Source organism: Saccopteryx bilineata, chromosome 1 (genome assembly GCF_036850765.1).
Source record: "Saccopteryx bilineata isolate mSacBil1 chromosome 1, mSacBil1_pri_phased_curated, whole genome shotgun sequence".
Classification (NCBI taxonomy): Eukaryota; Metazoa; Chordata; class Mammalia; order Chiroptera; family Emballonuridae; genus Saccopteryx; species Saccopteryx bilineata.
This window is the reverse complement of record NC_089490.1, coordinates 206660493-206675642: the sequence shown is the minus strand read 5'-3', so window position 1 is coordinate 206675642 and position 15150 is coordinate 206660493. Positions and strand designations below refer to the sequence as shown.

General features: G+C 54.3%; 1 protein-coding gene across 47 annotated transcripts in view; it reads left to right on the top strand.

Annotated features, from left to right (window-relative positions):
• ANK2 (ankyrin 2) overlaps positions 1-15150 on the top strand; it is a 380522-nt gene that overhangs the window by 361935 nt on the left and 3437 nt on the right. For 33 of the 47 annotated variants that reach the window (XM_066234064.1, XM_066234103.1, XM_066234095.1 and 30 more), the window contains 10 exons: positions 40-114; positions 2774-2905; positions 4676-4819; positions 6448-6703; positions 8238-8508; positions 10908-11000; positions 11443-11526; positions 11619-11783; positions 12687-12869; positions 14620-14711. In XM_066234064.1, coding sequence (XP_066090161.1) covers positions 40-114; positions 2774-2905; positions 4676-4819; positions 6448-6703; positions 8238-8508; positions 10908-11000; positions 11443-11526; positions 11619-11783; positions 12687-12869; positions 14620-14711 — 1495 coding nt within the window. The remainder of the gene's footprint in view (positions 1-39; positions 115-2773; positions 2906-4675; positions 4820-6447; positions 6704-8237; positions 8509-10907; positions 11001-11442; positions 11527-11618; positions 11784-12686; positions 12870-14619; positions 14712-15150) is intronic. The other 14 variants (XM_066234167.1, XM_066234277.1, XM_066234407.1 and 11 more) reach the window with 2 other exon arrangements.

Genomic DNA, 15150 nt, shown 5'->3' with positions numbered 1-15150 from the left:
CGTAGACAGCATGGCTGTTCTGTTCTTGACCTTCCATAGATCAGCAGGCTGAGCAGGAGCGGATGGAGGAGCGGCTGGCCTACATTGCCGATCACCTCGGCTTCAGCTGGACAGGTAACGTGAGGCGTGACCCACTTTCTGACAAAGCCTGCTTGGTTCAAGTGGCATTGTTGCATCAGCCAAGCGTCAGGGATGACCCAAAAGGTCTTTTCTTTAGTTCTTTTTTCTTTTCTCTTCTTTTCTTTCTTTCCTTGAGGAAGGCCATGCGGAATAGTGAGAGGAACAATCAAAGACAAGTTAGAAAATCCTGGCTCCCGTAAGATCATCCTGTGCTGCCTCTGGGATGCAGGGTGATGGAAGGGCAGGTTGGGAGACTCTGAGGAGCCCCCCTAAGCCCTCACCACCTCCTCTGGGAACGGTGGGCGCCTGAACTTGGGGGAGAGGGCTGGTTTTCAAAACCATCGTTGGATGTCATTGTTAGAATGTGGAACCTGAGACTCAGCCCTGGCTCTCCTCATTTTAGCCACGGTTCCAGGTCTGAGACCGGCTTTGGAGGACGGACGGCTGAGACACACATGAATGGGATGCACTAGTTACCTGAGAAGGAGGGTTGAAGGGTGGAACCTAGTCAACATGTTAAATAACTGACTAGGGAAAAAGGGATTCCACCATCAGGACAAGCCACCAATCATGGCTTTGCCCATCTACCTCACTTGACTTAACATTTAGAGCAAGATTCATCCGTTTCTGGCTTTCTTTTCCTTTTTTTTTTCTTTTTGGTCTCACTTCTGTTTATAGCACCTGGAACTACTTTATTGAAACAAATACACTGCTCACAAAAGTTAGGGGGTCAGGGAACGTGCAGACACCCCAGTACTTTCAGCCTTTTTGTCTGGTGCATTTTCACCAATGAAGTTAAAGTTGGTTTTGCATCTCATTTGCGTAATTGAACAACTTTCTTTGACTTGTCGTTTGCTACTCTGATGTTCTTGTTTAATAAAAAAAATCAAATGCTTTTTTATCGCTTCATGTTCATTTGGAAACATCCCCTAATTTTTGTGAGCGGTGTGTTTGTCTCCTTTCTGTTTCATGAACATTTGGTGACGACTAGGAGTCCCGGTACCCTTAGCGCAGGTCATCGGTCATCAGGAATAAGTGACTGGAAGCAGGGAGAGTGGCCTTTCTCTTAAAACCTGATCAGGTTTATTAAACAGAGGCCTTCAGGGGAAGAAAGGGAAGCAGGATACCCCTAGTAGACTTATTAAATAGGTTAACATTCAGAATCACTTTATTTTGTTTCTTAAATGTGTGTGCATGCAGACATATGTTAACTGTCATAACTATACACCTGTTGAAAAGTAAGACCTCGCACCCACACACTGCAGTGTGACAGGGTCTCACCTGTAGTGGGTCCCCTGGCCTCCTGTCTGAGGGAGTTTTCACAGAAACACCCATGCCTGTTATTTAAAGATAAGCAGAGTTTCACTCACTGTTCCTCACACGTATTCCATCGTCACAGACATATACCTCTCTCCTTCTTTTAAGTGGCTCTTTGATTCTGTGGTGAAGGCACCGCCATTCTAACTGTGGCCTTTGCTGATGGAGCCCACGCTGTGCCCTGCTCACGGCAGCACGGGCTGGTGCCCTTAACATCTCTCTATGTGTGTGTCCAGGGCACAAGCCCCCAGTAGGCGGGGCTCTGGGGTGGGGCCCCTGGATGGAGGTGGAGTCGCTGGGCAAAGGGCATGGATCTTATTTTTGTATTTTTCTGAAGTGAGAAGCAGGGAGGCAGACAGACTCCTGCATGTGTCGGACCGGGATACACCCGGCATGCCCACCAGGGGACAATGCTCTGCCCATCTGGGTCATTGCTCAGTTGCTCGGCAACTGAGCTATTGTAGTGCCTGAGGCCGAGGCCATGGATTTGTCCTCAAAGCCTGGCCCAACTTTACTCCAGTGGAGCCTTGGCTGCAGGAGGGGAAGAGAGAGACAGAGAAAGGAGAGGAGGAAGAGTGGAGAAACAGATGGGTGCTTCTGTGTGCCCTGACTGGGAATCGAACCTGGGACTTCACATGCCGGGCCAATGCTCTACCACTGAGCCAACCGGCCAGGGCAGGATATTTTTAATTTGGAAGGATCCTGGCCAATTGCTCTCCAGCGTACACACACGCATTCCATGGTGTGTGATCTGATCGTCGGTACAGGATGTCAGTGTAGACAGGAGAGAGAAACCGGTGTCTTCCTCTTACGGTCGGTTCTTCCTAGACCGTTATTCACGTGACATCGGGTCACAGAAAGGATCTTATTCAGGCACCACGGTACAGCCACCACCGGGATTTATCTGGGCCCCGGGAATAGGACTTCCTGTATGTGAACCGGCACGTAATGATTGACGGAGAGTGAGACGCAGGTCTCCCCCGTCCCAGCCGACTTGCTCCCGGTGACATGGTGACGTGGGTTCAGGAGGGTGAGCGGACCCTGCGGTCTTCTGCAGTTGGGAGTTGAACGGGATTGAATACACTTATTTTACCACTGTAGCCAGGAACCGCCTTTTCCCACTGGGGTGGCGTTCGGCTCCATAGGCCCCACCCTCCAAGGATAAGTCTGTGACTAGCTTTAGGGGGGCAGAGGAATAGGGGAGCCTCTGTCGGCATGCAGGAGACAGCGACCTGGTCCCTCGGCAGTTCGCAGGTGGGGTCACAGCGGGTGTGGAAGCTCCAGCGCGGAGGTTCGTGTGCACAGACTGGACCCGGACCCGTGTCCTCTCTTCCAGAACTAGCAAGAGAGCTGGACTTCACCGAGGAGCAGATCCATCAGATTCGGGTGGAGAACCCCAACTCCCTGCAGGACCAGAGTCACGCGCTGCTGAAGTACTGGCTGGAGCGGGATGGGAAGCTGGCCACGGGTAGGCGGGCTCCGGGGTTGTGTTCACTGGTGGGCGGGGTCCCGGTAGGCGGGGCTCTGGGTGGGGCCCCCTGGTAGGCGGGGCTCTGGGAGGAGGGGCACTGGTAGGAGGGGCTCTGGAGTGGAGTCTGTGGTAGGCGGGACTCTGGGAGGAGGGGCCTCTGGTAACCGGGGTTTCTGGGGGTGGGGCCTCTAGTAGGCGGGGCTCTGGGAGGTTGGGCCCTGGGGGTCGGGCCCCTGGTAGCGGGGCTCTGGGAGGAGGGGCCTCTAATAAGCGGGGCTCTAGGGGTGGGGCCTCTGGGAGGTGGGGCCCTGGGAGGCAGGGCTCCAGGGGCAGGCAGGGCTCTGGTGGTGGAGTCCTGGTAGGCGGGGCTCTGGGAGGAGGGGCTCTGGGGTGGAGTCCTGGTTGGCGGGGCTTTGAGAGGTGGGGCTCCAGGGGCAGGGCTTCAGAAACTCGCCATGCAGGGTAGGGGGGGCTCCAGGAGGTGGAGGCACAGGGGGGGGGGGCAGGGCCACAGGGAGGCGGGGCGGGAGGCACAGTGGGAGGCCGGGCGGTCTGTGTCCCATGCATGCTTCCCTGTCCTTCGGTCAAGTCAGGCGACAGGTGCTAACGGGCTGAGCGCCCCTGCAGGCCCATGAGGACTCAGGAGGACGTTTCTCAATCGTGTGTGTGGACCCGAGTCACCGGTGGGAGGGGGCGGCAGCCCTGGCTGCGAGGAGGAATGCTGTTAGAGTCCTACGTTGTCCAAATGTGGAGAGCGGGCATGTTTCCTTTTAACTAACTGCCCGGTTTCACCAGCAGTGACCACCTTCCGTTCCTACTTCCTTTACTTCTAACCTGCTTAGATGGGAGAGGGTTAGGCCGTTATATTCCCTAACGGTGCCTTGTGTGTGACCTTCTGACCTCCTCAAACCAAGACGCCTCTTCACCCCGCCCTGGTCTGAACAGGCCGCTTCTTAGGGTATCTCAGAAGCTCCAGCCGGAAGCCTCCTTGGTGGGGTCAGCCCACGTGCTCTTGCCCGCCTCGCGCCCTCTGGGTGCACTCGCATGATTTCAGCCGTTAGAACACAGGGCACCCGCCAGAGTTCAGTTAGAGACCGTCACAAACACTGTGTCACTATAAGCACGTACTGTGCAATGCATGGGATGTGCTTGTGCTGCAGCAGTCTGTGTTGTATCTGAAATTCAGACTCAACAGGGGTCCCGTAGACCAGTGGTCCCCAACTTTTTTTGGGCCACGGACCAGTTTAATGTCAGAAAATATTTTCACAGACCGGCCTTTAGGGTGGGACGGATAAATATATCATGTGACCGAGACAAGCGTCAAGAATGAGTCCTAGATGGATGTAACAGAGGGAATCAGGTCATTTTTAAAAAATAAAACATCGTTCAGACTTAAATATAAATAAAACGGAAATAATGTAAGTTATTTATTCTTTCTCTGCGGACTGGTACCAAATGGCTCACAGACCAGTACCGGTCCGTGGCCCGGGGGTTGGGGACCACTGCTGTAGATGATCCGACAGGTCTGCTTGTGGGGCGTGTCTGGACTGGTCCCCAGGACGGTTCGGAGCTCTTTCTGCCTATCTCTTGTTTGTCCTTTTTGCTTTCTTCTTTCTTTTCTTTCTTTTTTTTTTTTTACAAATATCCTTACTTGTTTTCTAGCTATTTCCTGTACAAATGTCTAAATTTTAGGAAGGCAGCTACAGGAACGAGACTGTAGAAAGGGTGCCCCTCTCGTGTAATAGAAGCCTTTCTCTCCTTTCCCAGACACCAGTCTCATAGAATGTCTCACCAAGATCAACCGTATGGACATCGTGCACCTCCTGGAAGCCAGCACGGAGCCTCTCCAGGAGCGTGCTGGCCACAGCTACGCCGAGATGGAACAGACCATCACCCTGGACCACAGCGAAGGTCAGACAGTGCATGTGTGTGCACGTGTGTGTGTGTGTGTGTGTGTGTGTGTGTGGTTAGCTCAGGGCCTCTGGGCCTGCAGCCTTTTCTTAGCGGAAGAACCGTCACCCATGGTGCTCACACCATTCCCTCCTTGCTTCCCTGAGACTTCCCATGCATGTAATGTCTGTGCACTGCCCCGTCTGTTTCTTTGCCATCTTGGCTTGGTGCGCAGTGACACAACACCGGTGGCCGCGTGGCTGTCACACAGGAGTACATTTACATCTCTCAGTCCTGGAGCCTGGATATCCGAGACCAGGGGGAGAGCCAGCCAGCTTCCTGCCTGTGCTCGTCAGGACAGGAGCCCCCTTCACGAGGGCTCCATCGGCTGGGCCATCACCTTAGGGTTGGGTTCCAACAAGTGACCGTTAAGGGGGACACAGACATTCTGTCCACAACAACTGCTGACACGGACGGTCTACCCAGTGCCTTCCCCCAGTTCCGTGACACCTGCTTCTCTGGTTTCCTCTTCCCTTCTTACTGGGGCTTCTCCCTTGTCACCGAGTGCAGGTGGCCCGTGTTACTTTGGGCAAGGGCCTCCCAGCTGTCCCTCTGTCCTCCTGGGTGCTGTGCATTCTTGGGCTGAGACCCTGGAACCTTCTACCCCCATACTGTGGGGCGTCCTTCCCTCTCAGCTCCCCAGGGCACTTGCCCCCATCTGGTCCCTCCTCTCCTGAGCTCACTATGAGGAGGGCTCTTCCACCTCCTTCACACTCTGCACAAGCTCCGAGCAGTGCCTGCTCCGTGGCAGATACTTGGGGAGTCAACAGGTGAAGGCCCGCCACAGCTCCGCCTCAGACCTTTCAGTGACCTGTCACTGTGACTGCTGGATGTCATAAAAGTCCTTAGCCTTGCCTGACTGGTGGTGGCGCAGTAGATAGAGCGTTGACCTGGGACGCTGAGGTCCGAGGTTTGAAACCTGAGGCCGCTGGCTTGAGCAAGGGATCACTGGTTCAGCTATAGCCCCCCCCCCCCCAGTCAAGGCACATGTGAGAAGCAATCAATGAGCAACTGAAGTGACACAACTTAAGTTGATGCTTCTTATTCATCTCTCCCTTCCTGTCTCTCTCTTGAAAAAAAAAAAAAGAGAAGAAAGAAAGTCCTTAGCCAGCCCCTGGGCCCCTCCTAACCCTCCGTACAGAGCTGTGACTATGGAGCTGTGTGAGGCAGGGTGACACAGCCGTGCAGCGGCAGCGGGCAGGGAGATGCAGACCGTCTCGGTTGTTGTTACCGTGAACTCTCACCCTTCCCACCGTCTGGGTTCCTTGCCTCCACCGTCACAGCCGACGCCTGCTCAGCATTGCTTCCCCTTAAGTGTCACCTCAGCGTGTCCTTCCCCTGATGGTCAGCCCTGGGTTGGGAGGCCTGGTGCTCACTGACTGGCAGCTATGGCCTGGCCCCTCTGCATTCCCATAGACTCCTCCTTGCCTGAGGCCCCGACAGTCGGTGTGTTGGTGAGAGACAGTATTTCCTTCGGCTCTGTCCCCGTGGACCCACCCCAGGACATGGCACATGATGGTCACTGTGTCACCCTCCATCTGGCGTGGGTGAGCCTCCCTGCGGTGCGTAATTCTCGCTGTTCCCTGCAGGATTCTCAGCACTTCAGGAGGAGCAGACGCCTGAGCACACGGCCTCCAGGGAGAGAGGGTCCTCTGGCCACCCCGCTATGGTCTCCGATGAAGATCTTTCCATCGGCTATTCCACTCTTCAGGACGGTACCCCCAAAATAGACGAGGATAGCTCAGCAGCCGAGCCCCTCCCCCAGACGTGCCAGGAACAGGTGCACCAGGGCCTGGCAGGGATGGTGACCTGGGAGCCCGCTCTGAAGCCCCAGCAAGAGTACTTGTGAGTTTCAGCAGAAAGCCCGTCCAGTGCGGTCAGTGCTCAGAGAAGGCCGAGACGGCGAGGGGCCGGGTGCAAAAAGGCGCCAGTCCTTTGCAGCACATTTGTAACGACCCCACAGATGCCAGGGCTTTGTGGAAAAAACATAACGTGGGAGACACCATGGTGGCCACGTTGTGGGCGCAGACCTGCCTGAACTGAACCCGCGTCCCAGTCAGTGATCTGGGACATGCGCCCGAGTCCCTGAGTCCCTTTCCTCATCTATAAATCGTGATAGTTATACACACCTAAGTCCTGTCTGGGGTTGAAGGTCAAGGGCATGCCTATGAAAGCATTGTTTAGTTAAGATTATGGTGGGACCACACCTCTCTTTGATGCTCTGGCGTGTGCCTGTTGGTGGCAGGTTCATGGGATGAGAAGCAAGGGGCGGAGTGGGGTGGGGCTTGGTTTCCGCACAGCTGGGGGTCTCATGGTCAGCACAGATGGGGTACAGACACTCGCCTAGCAGGTGAGGGGCAGGTGGGTTGGGCAGAGGGATGTGACCAAGCAGCATAGCCTGGAGCTGGCGTCCCGGCTGCAAAGGCCAAGAGTTGTTCAAACAACACTAGTTGGTTAGAAAAAGAAACGGATCTGAGGACAAGCTGGTCTCCGGCCCCGAAATCTGAGAACAGTGTCAGGGGGCCTGCCTCACAGTGTCCTTTGTCGCCCGGTGAGCCGTGTGGATACTGGAACTTGAGACAGACGGGGACGCAGGTGATGAATGGTCTCTTCTCCTGCGGGGCCCTGTCCGTCTGCAGATCCAGGGGATGCGCACAGAAAAGGGGTGAGGAGGGGACAGGAGAGAGGGGAACCGGGGACACAGATGGGGGTCAGGGGCGTCAAAGCAGAGCAGAGAAGTGGAGGATTCCCTTCTATCAGAGACTGAGACCATAGGCTTACACTGGGATAACTCCATAGTCTGTCAGCGGGAAGAGTTGTCATGCCAACAGCTCGTTCCATCAAGTCCTACAGCCTTCCAGAGTAAGGCTCTTCCTATGTTTTAGGATCAGGATAACTGTATGAACATGGGGTTTATTCATTGCTTTTTACACTTTGCCAAATTCTAACTCTTGCTTCAAAAGACTCTGTCAGTCAAACTTCTTCAATCCTTCAGTTCTCAAGTTATTAGGGAAAAGATAGAATCACGACTTCTGTACTTGGTAGTGATTAGCTGACCATGATGCCCAGGGAGGGAACTTTTCACCTTCGGGATACACCTTTCCCAGTTGTGTGGTGTCCGTGAGGGGACTCTACACTGTAGCTCATGGGGGCCTTGGATACACCTTTCCTGGTTCTGTGGTGTCCATGAGGGGACTCTACACTGTACCTCACAGGGGCCCTTTTATTGACATTTCATTTATCTTGGCCAAATTTTCAAAAACGTATTTGACCTTTATGACTGTGCAGGGCATTCCATGTTCCCTTCCGAGGCCCCTGCTTCAGCAGGTGGCAGCCGGGGCTGCACCTGGTCCACTTGAACCTGGCCTTTCCGTTTCAGTGTGACAGCCCCGGGGACAGAAGAGTCAGATACTGAAAAGGCCATGGCAGCAGCTGGCTCTCCCGGCAGGACCCCTGAGGATGACAGGCCCCACCTCCAGACCCCGAGCCCCAGGGAGCGGGCAGACTCGCCCGTGGTGCAGGAGCCCGAGGACTCCCCAGAACTCAGGGAAAGCCGTTCTCCGCGGAAAACCAGCCTGGTGATAGTGGAGTCCAACGATGACCAGCCACCAGCCTTTGAAAACCTCGGTGAAAACTCAGCTTTTCAAAAGGTAAGAAAGAATTCCCTTCTGCATTTCCTGCTCACAGCTAACAAACCTTCTCCCAGTTCTCATTTCTTTAAGATTTCTGTTTTGTTTCATTTTGTTTTTTACTGCAAAACTACATGGTTTATTAAGTTAATGAACCTGGACCAAGTGAACCACTCAATCCTTTTTAAAAACCTGGGAACCAGCCAATCTAGAAAAATTGATACACTGCTGCAATTCTAGCTACCTGACCACCAGCCTGAATTTTATCTGTGGAAACCCTTGCGCTAAGAAAACTGAATGCTGGCTGGAATAACACTCCTGACACAGCTTTTCAGTTAGCGACCTCAGACCGCTGTAGCAGGTGCGGGACGAAGTCTGCACACGAGTGCGAATTCTAGGGATGGCTCAGAAGTAGGGCTTTCTACCTAAACATATTGCTGCTTCCGGATGTCAGCATCATGAGATGCCGCCCAGTGTCCCCCCTTGTTCAGGGAGCGCTGACGTTGTGGAAGGGGTGCAGGCTGTCGTTAAGAAATCCATGTGAACTGTTCCTTCTCAGAACATGGTCTGAATGGTCCTTGCCCTTCACCACGGACTGGGGCTGGATCTCCCTCAGAGTCCTGAACTTGGGGAACGGGAAAGAAGCTGCATTTACACAGCTCTGTAGGTGACTCTCACATACTCACGTGTGAGTCGGTTAGCATTCAGCTTCATTCAGTACAAATTAGGTATTATTTTTTGCCGTGGACCAGTGTGGCTCCTAATAACGATGCGGAATTAAGGAAACACACTTATCAAAACAAAAACTATGGGACCGGGAGGACTCTTCAACATGCCTAGCAGTATCCAAGTGCCCCATAACCCCAGTTTGCTTTATTATATAACCATATGCAAATCAAGGACCCTGATACAAAGTTGCACATCCAAGGCTAAGACAGGAACTCTCCCAAGGCATAAACAGGATACATTAGTGAAATCTACCAACCTCCGAAAACAAAGTGTCAGAGGAAGGGCATGTATATTGCTTCCAGCAACCTAAGGAAGCAAGTAGAGTGGGTGCAAATACTCAGCATCATAGCCAAACATGGAGACGGAGTGGGGAGAACTTAGCCTTTTGCTAAGCCTCGAATCTAAAATGGCTTTTTGCCATATACGGTCCACAACAATTTTTTTTCCTTTTAGAATTCAAAAACATTTAGATGTTGAAGTGGGTTGTTTTTTTTTAATATTAGTATCCATCTTAGTTAGGAAAAAATTAGGTAAAAGAATTAAAACTTTGGGGGAAGAAAAGGTAACACAACAGATCTTGGGGCTGAAGACTGACATTTGTTGGTTCACTTATGAGTGTGGCATTGGCCAGCAGGCGCCGTCGAAACTGAAACCAGAAGTTCCGGCGGGGACAGCTCCCCAATTTGGGCAGTTATCGGAAATAATGAATTCATACATGATGAGTTTTTCGTTCATGTTTGCCTTTACCCAGAATCACTCATCTCAGTAGTCGTGGCTTAAGTGAATTCTAGTACAAATGTATTGTAGACGCTGCTTGGGCTTAAAAGCTACCAAGTTTAGCTCGATAATCCCTAAACTAAGTGAATACAGATTCGGAACAATTCTCTGGGTGATGCATTGTACAGTCTGTCTGGTTTTAACCCTCCTATCTCATGAACCTGACCCGAGGACCGGATTTCGGTCAGGTTCCTTGCCAACCCTGTTTTCTAGGCGGCAGGTTCCTGAACGTATTTAATATACAATTGGACCTAGACGATGTGTTTTTCTTCAGCAGAAAAGAATATCGAGATGAAAGTGGTGTTTTGTAAAACATGTTGAGAAAATGTCGTTTTCTCTCTTCTTGAATAATATTCCATGTGAAGTGAATGATTTGATTCGTGGCTTCTGAGATGTTATGTTGTCATTGGAGGTGATGTGCTGCCTCCATCCCTATCTGGGCCTCTATAGAGCAAGTGAGACCCCTTGGGGTGTCCTCCCCGCTGATGCACCTGGCCGGATGAGGCTGCAAAGAGGCACATCCTGCGGGAGTGTCGGCCACCAGCAGCCGACACTGCTAGACCTTCGGGCCGGCCACTCCAAACCGAAGCCCGAGAGTCAGGAGGCGCGTGTCCCCACTTGGTTACTTATCAGGAGTGTGAGTCCCAGGAGCCTGTGGGGAAGCCACTGGTTTCTTCTGGCAGGTCCTGGCCCGCTGGGGCTTGGACAGGCTCAGATGCCAGGGTTTCTTTTGGATGTTGAACTAAAAACTGTGCCCTTGGTGAAGATTGAGACCTGTGTGCTGTTGTTGGGGCCCCTGCTGGTTTGTTCCCAGAGCTGAGAGAAGAGAACCTCCAGAAATGCCCTCCAGCTCAGCAGAGCCCGTGGCAGAGGTGCTCCCTGGTGTGATAACCACCCCGCTTTCCTACTTGCAGGAGCTCATGGATGAGTTGGGTGGGCTGGAGGCCAGCTCAGAGGACGAGGCGACGGTCACCACCAGGGTTGTCCGCAGGCGGGTGATTATACAGGTACTGGCCGCTCAGAGATGGCACATCAGGGACAGTGTCCCTGCAGCCTTGGAGGCTGCCCAGAGCAGCGGCACCTGCATGCTCTGCACGGCCTCAGTGCACAGCCAGGTGACCTTTCCCAGTGTGGAGGCTGGGATGCTGTGGCGTGGCTGCTCCAGGGGCATGCCCACGGGGACGCCGAGACTCCTGCTATCCCGCCCTCCTCCACCGCATGGCATGTCCTTTGCCTGTGTGTCGCGTGGTTTGGCTGACTTTGGTTGGAGCCTCCTGAGCATGGGGTGACCTACTTTCCTTTCTGTGAAGCAACTGTGGTGAGACTGAGCCTCTCAGTAACGCTTCTCTGCCTCCATTAACCATCTGACCTCCTCGCACCCTGCACCTGGGAGCATAGAGCCCCTCGGTCAGTGCCACCTGCCAGCGTGACCCGTCTTTCTCTGTGCAGGGAGATGACGTACCTGACATGCCCCCAGAAACAGTCACGGAAGAGCAGTACATGGACGAGCATGGACACACCGTGGTGAAGAAGGTAGTGTCCCTGCAGGGCGGCTTCCTGCCTGCAGTCCTCGGTGCCCAGTCCTGTCGATGGAAGGCAAGATGCATGAATGCTGTCTTTTCCAGGTTACCAGGAAAGTCATCAGGCGGTATGTGTCCCCCGATGGCATTGAGAGAGAGGAAGTCACCGTGCAGGGACGGCCCCAGGAACCTGTCAGCATCGAGGACGGGGACGGCTACTCTAAAGTGATAAAGCGTGTGGTGCTGAAGAGTGACACAGAGCAGTCAGAGGTGAGGCCGTGAGGCCGACCTCGTGGAGCATGGCATGGAGTGTCGTGATGTGGGTGTGAGAAGTGGACATGTGATGCAGATGTGTGACATGGACGTCTGACGTGGGGGCAGCATGTGGTGTGACACGGGCCCTGGACAAGGAGGATGGTCCTGTGCTGTGTCTCTCAGCTTACCTGCTCATTCTTTTCCATGATGTGCTGGGATTTTAAAATAGCCATCAGGGACTCCTGTAGTCTTATACTCATTGTCTTCTTCATCCTTTTTGTTTCTGTTTTCTGTCCACTTCATAGTTGACCACAGCAGAAACCCAGTAGTAAGCCCAGGAGATTGGACTCTTGCTGGCTGGCGGGCAGTGTGACAGGATAGGCCCCTGTGTGCACAGCGGGGATAGCCGGGCGGTTGCAGAGCCCCAGCCAGGACCCTAGACAGTGTCTCGCTCTCCCTGCCCCTCTCTGAGGGACACCTGAACTCTGACGCATAATCTGTGCTGTTCTGTCTTCCTTCATCCACATCCTCACAGTTTTATTTCGAGGCACATGAGCATCTCTAGAAATATGCCTTGCAGCTTCTGACATCTTCTGGGGAGGACTTGATCTTCAAAACGCGGAGCAGAATGTTGCCATATTGGGGGGGGGGGCTCCACAGGGTGTCCTGTCCACACTGTGTCTTACATAACCTAGGACAGGTTTCTAAGTGCCTGGCTGAGAGCCGGATTCGGCTGTGTGCACACAGCCACAGCGTCATTACCGACTGATGGTAGCATTTATCTTTTCTAACCGCTTCTCCTTTCTCAGCTCCTTTCTTTGGAAGGTGGGTGTGTAACGTGACGCTGTGTTTGTTTCGTCACAGAACAGTGGACTGCCGTCACCCTCTGACAGACCTGCCCTGTGTCTTCTCCGTTAGGTGACACTGTCTGAGCCTGGTGCCCTGTGCGAGGCCTCCCGGTTCCAGGCAGAGCCCGTGGAAGGCCGTCGAGTCAGCAAAGTCGTCAAAACCACGGTGGTGCGTGGAGAGAGGATGGAGAAGCACCTGGGGGACCCCTGTCTCGTCCCCGATCTTCCCTCAGCCAAAGACGACTTTGAAAAGGTAGTGGAGTGGCCGCCTCATGTCTGCGCTGTGTCCTTGCTCGTGTGCACTTGAGCAGGGTGCGGGGCCATCCCAGAGAGTGCCTGACCCTGAACAGTAGCCCCGGCTGCGGCCGCCCAGCCCAGGAGCGCGGGGTGACCACAGACGTGATGAGCACGCCCAGGTAGTGAGGGGAGGACGGAGAGCCGCAGATCGCCCTGCTGGCGAGCCTGCTGGAATAGGCCCAGAGACAGGCAGGAGAGAGAACGCCCAGAGTCTATACCCGTAAGTAAAACGCCTGCAGCATGGCCTAGCGAGATCTTCACGGGGCATTGCGCACAGCCTCGCCTCCTGAGATCTCATGGCCACAGCCCTAGCCTCACGAGATCTTTTTTTTTTGTGTGTGTGTATTTCTCTGAAGTTGGAAACGGGGAGGCAGTCAGACAGACTCCCACATGCGCCCGGCTGGGATCCACCTGGCACACCCACCAGGGGGCGATGCTCTGCCCATCTGGGACATTGCTCTGTTGTGACCAGAGCCATTCTAGCACCTGAGGCAGAGGCTATAGAGCCATCCTCAGTGCTGGGGCCAACTTTGCTCCAATGGAGCCCTGGCTGCGGGAGGGGAAGAGAGAGGCAGAGAGGAAGGAGAGGGGGAGGGGTGGAGAAGCAGATGGGCGCTTCTCCTGTGTGCCCTGGCCGGGAATCGAACCTGGGACTCCTGCACGCCAGGCCGACGCTCTACCACTGAGCCAACCGGCCAGGGCCTCACGAGATCTTCGAGGGAGATTTCGCTCTGCTAGCTAGTGTTCTGCAGTATGTGCAGTGAGAGGCCTGAGCAAAACTCATGGATTTCATACCCATAAATAAAACAAACATTAGTAATTCAAGTCCTGACTTGCAATAATTAGGAAATGGGTCTGTAGTGACAGATAGATAAAACCTTAGTACAATTACAAAATCCAAAAACTCTGAAAAGCAAAACAAGGTTTATAAATTGGTCGCAAGCTCATTTGCAGCAGAAGTGACCGGAACTGATGCAGCCTTTTTATCCCCCGTTGAGGGGGAGTCCTGGGTTGCTGTCCACAGAATCAGGGGCTCGGTGACCTCTGCGGGTTCGAGTATGCAGACTGCCCATCCTGTCACCTTCCCTAAATCCCAGAGGAGCAGCATAAGTGCCGGCGCGTCGCTGGCCCTGCGGTTTGATGGAGGGATGGTGGGTGTGTGCGGATGTCTGCAAACACTTCTATTGCTCCCGAAACGTCCTGAAGTGGAACGTTACAGGTGTGATCTTTTCCACACCCGCTCTATGCCGAGGAGATGACACAGCTGTGTGGGCTGGGGTATCAGCAGCGCACCTCATTCCACATTCCTGGTTCTCCGGATGGTGACGGGGACCATCCCGAGATGGAGTGTCTGAGATGCTGCTGCTTGTTTTGAGTCTGGAGGTTGATTTCTTGAATGTGCCTGATGTGTACACGGGGCGCAGGGCAGCTCGAGAGGACTCGCCTGACTTCACTGCGGGACAGTGAGGAGGGGGACCCTGAAGGACGCAAACGCCGCAGGGGCTGCTGGCTGGCAGCCTGTGGAAGCGTTAGGATCGAGCTTCTCACAAACGGGGGAGTTTAAGGGACACTCGGGATGGGTCTGCTCCTTAGGGGCGGTTGATCTGTCGTTTCAAGCGGGTCCTTCCACACTGTGGACTGAGCACAGCAGCAGATAGCGTCGCCCGTGGCTTGTGACCGTGTTCGTCTCCTTCTCTCCCATGCAGGCCCTGAGGTACGCAGGTAGCCACGCGCAAGTCCACGCCCCCAGTTTAGTAGAGAGCGAGGTCCTGAGAGAGGACGGATCCGTGATTAAAAGGTTTGGGTCAGCATGGCGTGCTGCTTGCCCACTAACACCTTCGAGTCTCACAGCTGTAAGAGCAGGAACCTGGAGCCCTTGTGGGGAGCCGGGCATGTCCTCGGGGGGCTTGAACCCGACCCCGGGCCGAGGACGGTGCAGGGCAGTTGGGAAGGGTGGCCAGGCGGCGGCACAGGCTGGGGTCTGACCCGCGGGCTGCCCTGGGTCCACAGAGTCTGAGAGGCGACCGGCCCCGCAGCCTGCATCCTGCCCCGAGGCCCCCCACTGGGCAGCAGGGACGCACGGTCACTCCCCCAGAAAAAAGAAACACTGTCGTTTCCATTGTCAGCCCACACTACACAGTCGTGGGCAAGGGAAAGGGGCCGTTGCTGCTTCACTGCCAACCATGTGATGGGTGGCTCTCTGGGCATGGTGACGAGGACAGCTTTCTGTCCCCCAC